Source organism: Cnephaeus nilssonii (genome assembly GCF_951640355.1).
Source record: "Cnephaeus nilssonii genome assembly, chromosome: 7".
Classification (NCBI taxonomy): domain Eukaryota; kingdom Metazoa; phylum Chordata; class Mammalia; order Chiroptera; family Vespertilionidae; genus Cnephaeus; species Cnephaeus nilssonii.
The window spans coordinates 19832616-19845226 of record NC_137078.1 but is presented as its reverse complement, the minus strand read 5'-3'; the positions used below and the strand labels follow the sequence as shown (position 1 = coordinate 19845226).

At 44.4% G+C, this 12611-nt stretch overlaps 1 protein-coding gene across 1 annotated transcript in view; it reads left to right on the top strand.

Moving 5' to 3' along the window:
• The window catches only part of NEDD9 (neural precursor cell expressed, developmentally down-regulated 9), a 43541-nt gene extending 31143 nt beyond the window's left edge, over positions 1 to 12398 (top strand). Inside the window, exons 3-7 of the mRNA XM_079776584.1 lie at positions 2768 to 2869; positions 3351 to 3452; positions 4533 to 5780; positions 7075 to 7164; positions 9857 to 12398. Of these exons, the coding sequence (XP_079632710.1) occupies positions 2768 to 2869; positions 3351 to 3452; positions 4533 to 5780; positions 7075 to 7164; positions 9857 to 10366 (2052 nt within the window). The 3' untranslated portion in view covers positions 10367 to 12398. The remainder of the gene's footprint in view (positions 1 to 2767; positions 2870 to 3350; positions 3453 to 4532; positions 5781 to 7074; positions 7165 to 9856) is intronic.
• The last annotated feature ends 213 nt before the right edge of the window (positions 12399 to 12611 follow it).

Below are 12611 nucleotides of genomic sequence, written 5' to 3'. Positions count from 1 at the left end.
CCCTTGGTGGCACCACTAAGGAACCAGGAGGTCAGTTGGGCCATTTCTAAGTCTAAGCTCTTGTAACTATAAATAAATACATAGAAGGAAAGGCAGGCAGAAAAGGAAAACGAACGGGGCCGGGGAGGGGGTAAGGGAATGAAAACATAACTGGATGTCATTGAAAAAAAGTAGCTTAAAGTGCCCTCTGTGTGGCAGTTCCACCAGTACCTTGCTGGCAACGGCTCAGGAGAATTCTTCCAGAACCTACGTCCCTTTTGCTAGACCTTGGTGCTCCCCGTAGGCTGGGGTTCAGTAACTCGGGGACAGTAGAAAGGTTTTGGTGTACTCCGTCGAGCAGGAGGAAAAGGCCTGATGCACCACAAAACTGGATACTTGGTAAGGTACAGAACAGTCAGCACTTTCCCCTGAGGAGAGAACACACAATTAATTGGCAGGAAAGCGACCCAAGCGGCGGGCAGGGGAGGAGAGCGTCCAAACGTCCATTTCCAGCTGCACGTTCTTTCAGGCGTCGGAGTGCAGGGCTGTGCTCCCTGGATGCGTCTGACCAGATGCAAACGCTGGTCCCACGGAAAAGCCATTTGTGGACCAATGTGAATTAGATGGTAACGTCGGGAATGCTGGAAACGGGGAGGTTGTATTTGGTTGGCTTTATCCCCCTGTGGTTTGCACCATCTGTTTCTTTTAATGCATAAACAAGGAAAATGACTGGTTTGGAATACAAAGTTTTTCAAAAAAACAGACGACCACAGGCATCCTCTAAATGAGAAAGAGAGAGCAAGTTGGGGTTCCGTGACATTTGTCAGGAAGTGAGACGTTAAATACTGGGAAGCATTAATGCTTTGCCAGGGAAGCTCCACAAAGGCAAGGAAAAGCCTTGTCCATGCCCCGCCTTCCTGAGGTCATGCCCTGTGTTTACATTTCACCAAGGGTTATTTTCAGATCCCAACACCGCCCACCCCCCCTCCCTTCTTAAACTAAAGATGAAGCTGTTCAGCATAACCAGCCTTGGTTTTCTATTAGCAGTATTGCTAACTTGGCAGCCTTGGATAGAATCTACTATTAGAAACTTTCAGAATGAACAAAGGCTGCGTTGTGAGCGTGTGCTACTATAAAGCCAAAATAGAGAGCTATAAATAGAGGAGCTGATGAGAAAGACAAAGAGAAGATACTTGATTTCTCTCCTCGACAATAGTGAAATACATATATAAGAGGGCATCAGGAACAGTGTGTTTTTCTTGAGCAAAGGGCATCCTGCTTTAAAAGGAAGGTTTTGCTCTGCGCAACACAGTGGCTACTTGATAGAATGGTTCTGTATGCTCTGTGCCAGCAAACCTTAAAGCAACAGATTCTTCTTTTAAACTGAAGGCAGTGGAGAGATTTGATGGAGTGGTGACTGCATTCTAATCTCTTTTACCTTCCCTGCAAGAAGCAATCAGCCTCAAGCATCAGGGATTTAAAACCAAACCGAACTGGGGCGTTTTGGAGCCGCTGGGGAGAAGAGCATTGGTGCATTTGGCTGAGTTCCACCCTTTCCAGCACAAGACAGACATGAGCATTTTTCACCTCGTTTGTAGGCAGCCTGACGCCAGAGTTTTCATATTAGAGAAAGGATAAAAGATGACGATCTCTTAGGGAACAATCAACTCCTCCTAATTTGCAAGACCTGTTCTCAAAAATTCCACGGGCAATACCGAGGTGGGCGCCGTTAGTCATTCAGGGGCAAGGGTTAGGCAGAAATAAGACCCTGGCAATTTAGAAGCCTTTGGAGGATTAAATACATTTCAAAGTGAGTTTAAGTTCAAATAGTTTCTCTACCCGTGCTTAGGACACAGTGAAGTATGTAGATAGGAAAACACAAGCCTGTTGGGTGCAATTGGTGTGATTGACATTGGCTCCAGGTGCCGGGTTTGTGATGCGTGGATTTGACTTCTGCCGGCCCTTGGGCGTGGATACTGTCTGCGGTGTTTGCTTCCCTGGTGGAAATGGGGAAATGATTAGAGACCCGTGCTCTGTTCCTAGGACTCCCTGACTCAGTGTTTAATTTGTTCCCCACATTAGATTGAAAGCTACTGGAGGCTTCCAAGGGCAGCACGGTGTGAGCATGGGCTTCCTGAAAGTACTCTAGTGGCCTGTGGAATTTTAGTTATAATCATAACAATGGCAGATGAAGAGGCGTCCTGGGGAAGGCATGAGAGGAATTTTAAGTGGCTGAACTCAGTTTGCATTATTCATTTTACAAATAGTTTCAGAGCCTTAATTTTTTTTTTCCCACTATGCCCTGCTTTTGAGGCTCCAAAGCAATAATCTAGGCCCTAGATTCTAGGGTATTCGTAACTTAAAAGTGATTCTCCCTTTAAGCACATTTTGGGAATTGAGTCTTTATCTGACCAGCTTTGAGATGATTTTGTTACCATGGGGAAGGGGGATAGAGATATTTCAGGGGCTTGTTCTTCATGGGGATTCAAGAGGAATTAAAGTTTACTGGCCTCATGGCCCCTTGTCACCTTCCTTTTCTCTCTTTTCTGTTTCTTTGGGGCCTTCCCTCCCTCCCTCCTTTCTTTCCTTCCTTCCTTCCTTCCTTTCTTTCCTTCCTTCTTTCCTTCCTTCCCTCCCTCCCTCCCTTCCTTCCTTCCTTCCTTCCTTCCTTCCTTCCTTCCTTCCTTTCTTTGGGAGCAATGAGGGAAGAGTGTCCGATGAGGAACCTATGAGATTCACTTAGGACTTGGGCTTGGAATTTTACACTTCTGTGTCTTCTTGCCCACAGGTGATAACCCCAGTGAGGACAGGCCATGGCTATGTGTACGAGTACCCATCTAGATACCAAAAGGACATCTACGATATCCCTCCTTCCCATTCTACTCAAGGGGTACGTACCAGGCCCGTGGTCCCCATGGCACAGGAGCACTACAGGTGGCAGTTCCTTCAGCACTACATGGGAAAGGAAAATTACAAATTATGTACATTTCATATGAAGCTTGATTTGTCTATTCAAGAGCCCTTGTAGCCAACATTATTAAATTATATTTTCTGGATTTGCTTTATCAGGAAATCCTAGGCTTTTATCTGACAAAGCTTTTGTTGCTTATCATTTTATTTCAGGAAGTATATAATATCAACTACAGTTTAAAGTACAGACAGTGTAGATACTCCACTTATGATCATTTTTACATTCAATCTAAGTAAAAAAATAAGAAATTAAAAAATGTTTTCACCAACTCCATGTTACATAGAATGCTGTAAAAGAGGAAGGATGTACATAAGCTGGTAAATAAATCCATAGTTCAAAGCTTAACGCATAAAAAAATGACAAGCATAAGACATCCGTAAACTCAGGTATTTATTTTCAGGTATATGATATCCCTCCGTCATCGGTGAAAGGTCAGGTGTTTTCCGTTCCAGTGGGAGAGATGAAACCTCAAGGGGTCTATGACATCCCTCCTACTAAAGGGGTAAGTGAGCTCCTACAGAGCAGCAACAAAGTGTGTGTGTTTATTTACTGGAATGAAGCAGGAAGGACAAACCAAAAGAAAAACTAGTCTCTGTGAGAGAGTGAAGGGATGGGAGGGAAGGAGAAAGTGAAGAAGCAAAGGCAATAATTAAAGATAACCCTATGGATTCCACATTTAGAGTCCCCCCCCCACACTAAAAACGGGGTAGTCAATAAGGAGAGTCAATAAGAAAGTAAAATCATTCATTCAGTTTGGCAAGCAACTAATATATCTCATATGTATATAAGGTGTCACAGCGCACTCTCTCCATGTATATGTGTTAATGAAATTGATTCACTCTGCCACCCTCAGGAGGAGGCCTACACGGGAAGTACAGTTATCCTTATTTTACAGATGAGGGACGTGTGTCTCAGAACACCCAAGTGACTCATGAAGTATCACACAGCTGGTAGACCCAGGGAGAGGCCTGAGGCCTTCTGACACCTAGTGCAGTGTGTTCATGCGTCCTCTGCCTCTCGGCCTGACTCCTTCAAGGCTGGGACCCAGAGAGAGCAGCTCAGCCAGCAGAGCACACATAACAGGCAGCACTGGGGCCAGGGGAAGGACAAAGGAAGTGGGGGCAGAGTGGGGCCTTGGAAATACATTTCATTAGTGGGTGGGGGTGGAAGAAGAGGAGGCAGTGAACAGGACTGAGAATCCAGGCCTTCTTCTGTTGTTGTTAATCTTCACCCAAGGATATTTTTTCCATTCATTTTTAGAGAGACTGGAAGGGAGGGTTTGCGGGGAGGGAGGGAGGGAGGGAGAGAGAGAGAGAGAAAGAGAGAAACATTGATGTGAGAGAGACACACTGATTGGTTGTCTCCCACACATGCCCCAACCAGGGCCCAGGATCAAACCTGCAATCCAGGTACTTGCCCTTGACCAGGAATCAAACCTGGACCCTTTGGTGCATGGGCTAACACTCTAACCACTGAGAAACACTGGCCAGAGCCAGGCCTTCATTTTAATGTGCAGTTGTTTCCCCATGTTCACATGAGCCAATTCAACAAATACTAGCTTCGGTCTCTACTTACTTTTCAGGTATATGCCATTCCACCCTCTGCTTGCCGAGATGAAGCAGGGCTCAGGGAAAAAGAGTATGATTTCCCCCCTCCAATGAGACAAGCTGGAAGGCCAGATGTCAGACCTGAGGGCGTATATGACATCCCCCCAACCAGTACCAAACTGGTGGGGAATGATCTTCACATGAAATATAACTGTGATGCTACGGGAGCTGCTGAACTGGTAGCACAAAGGCACCCAAGCATTTCCCTGAAACACCCACCCTCACAGCTGGGACCGTCAGGGGGCACGCAGAGTGATGCGTATGATGTCCCTCGAGGGGTACAGTTTCTGGAACCACCAGCAGAAACCAGTGAGAAAGCAAACCCTGAAGAAAGAGATGGTGTTTACGATGTCCCTCTGCACAACCCAGCGGACGCCAAAAGCTCTCAGGATGTGGTCGATGGAATCAACCGATTGTCTTTCTCCAGTACAGGCAGCACCAGGAGTAACATGTCCACGTCTTCCACCACCTCAAAGGAATCTTCACTGTCAGCCTCCCCATCTCAGGACAAAAGGCTCTTACTGGACCCAGACACAGCCATTGAGAGACTCCATCGGCTCCAGCAGACCCTGGAGATGGGCGTCTCCAGCCTAATGGCACTGGTCACGACCACGGACTGGAGGGGCTATGGATACATGGAACGACACATCAATGAGATACGCACTGCAGTGGACAAGGTGGAGTTGTTCTTGAGGGACTACCTGCATTTTGCCAAGGGCGCTGTAGCAAATGCTTCCTGCCTCCCGGAACTCATCCTCTATAACAAAATGAAGCGGGAGCTGCAAAGAGTGGAAGACTCCCACCAGATTCTGAGCCAAACCAGCCATGACTTAAATGAATGCAGCTGGTCCCTGAATATCCTGGTGGTCAACAAGCCCCAAAACAAGTGTGATGATCTGGACCGCTTTGTGATGGTGGCAAAATCGGTGCCTGACGATGCCAAGCAGCTCACCACAACCATCAACACCAATGCAGAAGCCCTCTTTAGACCAGGCCCCGGCAGCTCCCATGTGAAGAATGGGCCTGAGAGCATCACGAACTCCACTGAGTACCCCCATGCTGGATCCCAGATGCAGCTGCTGCATCCCGGAGACCACAAGGCCCAGACCCTCAACAAGGCACTGCCCCCACACCTGAGCAAGGATCAGCCTGTAGCTGACTGTAGCAGCAGTGATGGCTCTGAAAGGAGTTGGATGGATGATTATGACTATGTCCACCTACAGGTAAAGCAACCAGACTCCTAAACCACCTGTAGTCACATTCAGGGAGCCCAGAAGTAAGGCTGTGAAGCTGGCAGCTGGACTCCCAGAGGAGAGAACGTGGTTAATGTTAATCCAAACGGTTCACTCATTGGAGGCAATGTGCATAGGGAAGAACACGGGCCTGATAGTCTAGAGTCCTTGGCTTGAGACCTTCCTCTGACACGAATTGTATGACCAACTTATGTAACCTCCCTTATTGTCCTCATTTGAAGCACAAGATTGTATTTGATCCTACTGATGGAAGAGACTCCCTAGGTAGGAGAGTGGGCCCTTGGAGAATCATACCAGCACCACTTCTATTTGCCTTTTATGATATAGTTCAACGTGATATTTTATTTTTTAAGAGGTGGGGCAGGGAGTTTAACTGTTAAGAAAAAAAAATAATTGAAAGCCTCTGCACTAGAGAATTTCTAAGGTTCCATCATATCTACTGTGTGTGTGTGTGTGTGTGTGTGTGTGTGTGTGTGTGTGATTACTTACAGAAAACTTAATCTCATCTCAGACTTACCTTGATTTGCCAGTTGATCTAGAACTTAACCTGTATTAGGCAGTCACAGTCTGCCTCCTACAGGTGGAAATTCCACCAAGTTGACCTGGGGTCTTGATAACTTGCCCTTTCACTTTGGGGAATTAAAACGTTCTACCAAGATCCATTATTTAGAATTTAGCTTACTATCTTACTCTGCCATTCTTTTCATTTGACTAAGAGCCAAAGATTATCCTGAGAACTGTCGTGTTTAGCTACAATTCCCTTGAGTGCAGGATACTGGGGAAGGAAACACTTGAGCCACACCTAGTGCTAAGGAAAGGGCTGGTTGTCCGATTCTGCATATTGAGAAATATTATTATGGTGTAGAGTTGTAGATGATTCAAAGAAATTAGAAGTGCAACATGACCACATTTAAACCTGGGTTAGGAGGTTAATGGGTTCAAGTATAATCTATTAGAAAAGAACCCTAAGAAATAGTACTGGATAAGGAGATTTGAAGGGGATCATGAATAGCTCTCTGAAAATGGTAAAGTGGAACAGAGAAGGCGGCACCCTACGTGTAGCCCTAACTTAACACAGTTACTGTGGAGGTCTGGCCGAGAAGCACATCATCCCTGTCTAGGATTCATGGAGTCTAATTGGGCTTGTGGGGAATTACCAAGGCAGTGGAGAATGAAACAGTACCTACGCATTTGTCAATGAAACTGTTAGCATAAGTGAATCACAGTGGTGATGTAATGTTTTCTTTATGTTGAAAAATAATAGGGTAAAGAGGAGTTTGAAAGGCAACAGAAAGAGCTGCTGGAAAAAGAAAATATCATCAAACAGAACAAGATGCAGCTGGAACATCATCAGGTAAGTTCAATCAGGACAAAAACCACTTGGTATTGAAAAGATTTCCTGCTTAATAAGAAAGGTATAACTTCAAAAGATCAGGATTTTGATCCTTCCAGCACACTTTGGTATAAATAAGCCCCAAGGCATATAATAGGGTATAAGAACAAAGAGAAGGTTTATGCTCTTAGTAATCCAGCTGGTATACCTGGATTACATCCGAACAACAATTTTTCCAGGCTAAGCCTGTACATCTAACTTATTAGGCCTGTTTGGGTTAAGGCTGTTGATCTCAATGAACAAGACCCACTCAAGCTAGCCCAAGCAAAAAGGTTCTCTAGTCAGGGAAATTCTGGAACAGAAAATGAAGATATATACCCAAGTCCAATGAGAACTGGGAGTGTAAATTCTTTCTCCTTCTTGTACTTCCTTTGCTTCTCTTTAAATTTGCTTCCTTCTTCCCTATTTTCTTATAGTTTCCCCTTCTTATCTACTCATTTGGCTCCCCTGTAACTTTACAGAACCCATAAATGGCCACTCACAACCCTTTCTATAGATGGCTTTTCATCTTACCTAATAGTCGACTCCTGCTGTGGTTCATCAAATTCCTAAAAAAGAATCTGATTAGTCTATCTCTGTCTATCAGTCTGTCTGTCTGTCTGTCTATCTATTTCCCTACCTACCTATCTCTCCCCTACAACACAAGCCTCTGGGTTGGCTGCTCTTGGTCAAATCAAAGGGTAGGAGGGCAGGATCCAACATTTTCAAAATATACCCAAGTCCATTTACTAAGGACTTTGGGCAAGACAGAGTCATTCGAAAGTAGAGCTTGAGTGGGGCAGATAATTATGGGTATTGCTAGTGCAAGGGCATAAATATAAAGAGGAACCAATTGAGGGTTTATAAGCCCTTTTTTAGATTAAATAGAATGGCATGTAGAGACATGAAATGGCAGTTGCATTCAGGAAACCAAAGTTCTATTCCTTCCTTTCTGACTAACTAGCCGTGTGCCCTTAGACAAGTCATTTAACCCCTCTGAACTTCAGTTACTTCTCTATAAAATGAGAAATCCCTCATCCCTCTATCTAACGAGATGATGTATTTACAGACATATTTTCAAAAGCATAAATTCAGTATCCTGAAGCAGCACCCTATCTCTGTTTATGTTCGCTTTGGCATTAGGCCAAGTAAGACTGCAGGGCTTTAGGTAACTTATTGAAACCATAGTAATTTCTAAGAAGAAAACAGATTCTGTAGAAAAGTAAAGCTCATTGTGCATTTCTTGGGGAAGGAGCTGGGCGAGGTTATCCCTGCTCTACCTCAGGGTGAAAGATTGACTGAGTCCTAAGCTCAGGTTACAGATAGTCCTTACCTGCAAAAGACAGTCTCTCTTGAGAGTCGGTGGGATAGCTGGAAGTTATTATTGCAACTTAAGTAATACACCATCTGGGGGTTGTAATAAGAGAAGGAAGAAAGCTAACACTTGTTGAGTCTGACTCTGTGGCTGTCGTTTTCTTTCAACAGCTCTGTGGGACTGTTACAATGCACAATTAGCATTCAGATTTTCTTAGAGATGTTCTTTTCCATAGTACATATATAGTTATGTGCATTAGTCTTTCCTGTAGCACTGGATAATCTATATATATAAAAGGCTAAGCGACTGGCCGACCAGCCCCCTGGCCTGTAGGTATGATGCACACTGACCACCAGGGGGCAGATGCTCAATGCAGGAGCTGCCAAGTGACAGCAACTTTGCAGAGTGCCCTCTCGCACTCTGGGACCCCTCGGGGATGTCAGACTGCCAGTTTCTGCCCAATCCCCGCAGACCAGGCCGAGGGACCCCACCTGCCAGAGAGACCCTACTCACTCCGCAGATGCCCTTCGAGCTCCAGCACCGCCCCAGGTGCGGCCGGCCAGGGAGGGACCACAAGAGGTTGGCTCCAGGGTGTGTCTGGTCCATCTCGCCCAGTCCCACCCCACTGACGACCTTCTAATTAATTTCCTTTCAATGTGCACGAATCCATGCATCAGGCCTCTAGTGGCATATATAAATCTGGACAGAAAGAGTAGGAATGGGTCATGGAGTGTCATTTATCTTAGCAATGGGTCATGGGTTGTCATATGTACCGAGAAATGGGTCATGGGTTGTCATATGTACTGAGAAATGGGTCATGGGTTGTCATATGTACTGAGAAATGGGCCATGGGTTGTCATTTGTACCAAGAAATGGGTCAGGGATTGTCATTTGTCTAAGCATCTTGAAGGACAGAGTCAAGGCTTTCCTGTCAGCAATTTCCTTGATAAAGAGATCCCTACATTTGCTTTCCCTGCACCACTCAACATTCATAAACATTTACATAGAGGCTGTACTGTACCAAACATCATTCTAAGCACTTTGTAAATATTAACTCATTTAACTTTCATAAAGGTATAGGTAACAGAGCTGGGTTTAAACCCTGTACGGCCTTCAGTCTAAGGGCAGAGGAGGCCAATCATCCAATCACAGAAAGTCAGAGCTGGTGGATTTCTTAGGGATCACCTTTCTCAACTTCTACATTTTACACTTTAGGAAAGCAAGGCGACTGGACCGAGGCTTCACATCTAATAAGCACCTGGGATTAAAACCTCTGTCTTTTAACACCAAGCCCTGATTCATTCCCATTACAGCACACTGCCTTACCCTCAATGAAATCTGCTTTTGTCTTCCTTGCAGCTAAGTCAGTTCCAGTTGTTGGAACAAGAAATTACAAAGCCCGTGGAAAACGACATGTCAAAGTGGAAGCCCTCTCAGAGCCTCCCCACCATAAACAGCAGCGTGGGCGCTCAGGATAGGCAGTTGCTTTGCTTCTACTACGACCAGTGTGAGACCCATTACATTTCCCTTCTCAATGCCATTGACGCGCTCTTCAGCTGCGTCAGCTCCGCCCAGCCCCCGCGGATCTTCGTGGCACACAGCAAGTTTGTCATTCTGAGCGCGCACAAACTGGTGTTCATTGGAGACACGCTGACAAGGCAGGTTGCTGCCCAGGACATTCGCAACAAAGTGATGAACTCCAGCAACCAGCTCTGCGAACAGCTGAAGACTATAGTTTTAGCGACTAAGAAGGCCGCCCTCCACTACCCCAGCACCACGGCCTTGCAGGAAATGGTGCACCAAGTGACAGACTTGTCCAGGAACACGCTGCAGTTCAAGCGCTCTCTGCTGGAGATGGCAACGTTCTGAGGAGAAAGGAGGACAGGGGGACTGAGTGGGTTACCAAGGAAAACTGGAAATATTATCTGGTTTTTGTAAATGATATCTATTTTTGTATATATTTTATATGGAAATGAAATATTTTAACATTTTATGGGTTAGACAACATTCAGGACTTCAGGGAGCTAGAGAGGGAACTTTGTGTGTGTGTGTGTGGTTCTTGTGTACACATGGAAGCATCCAGAACATAAACTTGTACAGAAACTTGTCCACGTGCGTGTGTGTGCCTGTGTATTCATGTTTGTTTGTAGATGTTTGTCTGATACATTCCATTCAAAAACATGAATTAAGAAGCACCTTAGTAAGCACCTCCTAATGCTGCATTTTTTTATTTTTTTTAGAAAACATACCAGCTGGTTGTAATGTACCTACATATACTAGCAATTTATTTTGAGCCTATCACTTCCACGTCTGGGAAGGATAGTTTATTTGCAAATGCTCACCTCCCAAATAACAAGGCATGATATAACTTTTCCTTCTTTTGAAGCCCCTTCCAAAATTGACTATCTTGGACACAGTACAAACGGTCTCTCTTCTGGTTGAAAAAGTTTCAGAAAGTGATCTAAGTTCCTATATTCTGGGAGCTGGAGAGGGAAGAGACCCGTGTGGTAAGAAGCCAAGTCCCAGTTAGGATTGGGTTGTTTCAACACTGAGGACACCACGATAAAAGCAGAGAGTGTGTTTCCTGGGACTATTGAATGGTCTGTGTTTTTGAGTGATTTTTGCCATGAGATTTTCCAGATGATGTTTTCAGACTTGCAAAAACCATATTATTTGCAGCAGGAGTTTATAAAGACAGATCAGGCTCTAATCATCCACAAAAAGAAGGATGATTCCGTCTGCAGGTGTAAGTAGAGGCCTTTCTGACTCTCAGCATTCACTTAGGTGCTACTACCCCTCCATTACCTGAAAGAAGCCGGCCAGTTCCTTGGTCACCAGAATTTTAGAGCCACTCGGCCACATCCGACTCTAAGAGAATTTATTGCTTGATCTTGCACCCTCCGTAAACCATGCATAGGCAGACTTGATGCTTAGAGTAGCTATCCTGAGCCCATTTAATCTTTACAACTCTGTCTGGACAACAATCCTGCATACACGGCCCACCACTCAGCACAGCATGCATTCCATAGTCTGTCCCCTTGCGCCTGCTGGTGTTGGCACAGCACAGACACACCACAAGCCACCTGATTCATCATAAGGCAAATAAAATACTTCCTGCCCGGTGAGAAAAATGCATTCACATATTACCAAGTCAAGAAGCGTGCTATCACCCTGGCTAGTGTGGCTCAGTTTGGTTGAGTATCATCCCATGCACTGAGAGGTCACCGGTTCAATTTCTGATCAGGGCACATGCCTGTATTGCCTGCTGGATCCCCAGTGGCGGAGAGGGGGGGAGGGGGGAGGTGCAGAAGGCAGCCGATCAATAGTTCTCATTGATGTTTCTCTCTCTTCCCCTCTCTCTAAAAATCAATAAAAATATAAAATAAGAAAGAAGCACACTATCTATGGTCTTTCAATCCAGTTCTTATTTAATGGTTTTATTCCAGCCTATTTGAAGACATTTTTATTTACAATATATGCTTTAATAGAATTAACCTTGCTTGTTTTAAACAACCAAGTCGTTAGAACAGGAGAAGATTTAAAGAGCAGAATGTGTGATCTCAGGATCAGTGAAACATCATAGAAGGTGCTTTTCAAAACAACCGCTATTCTACTTCTCAAAGTTCTGCTCTGCCAAAGTAGGATTAAAAGTTGTATTGTTATATGATAAGTAAATGTGTAGGGAGGAAGGGGGTTGCTGAAAATCGACAACACTTGAAAAGTATAAAAGTGTGTCCAATGAAAAGATTTCATTGTAAATGTGTATTTCTTAGGAGATGACAGATTTGTTCTAAGTGGTGACATTTCATGTTTGTAAAACCAAAATGTTCAATCTGTATTACTCTCTTTGTTATTGTGTATGTAGAAGCTATTTTAAATCATTAAATTTTTTAGATCTGTGTTTTCATAGCCACTGGGTTTTCTTTTTCATATTTCTCTCCTTATCAAAAAATTAAATACAGGCTTATCTTGGCACTCCTAATACAGAGTCATTTTATTGATACCATAGATGTGGATTTTTTAGGAAAATCAAGTTGTGTATATTTTTATCTTGTGTCACTTCGGAGTGTATTTGCATTTGAAGAAAAATCTGGGATCTGTTAACATTACCAAA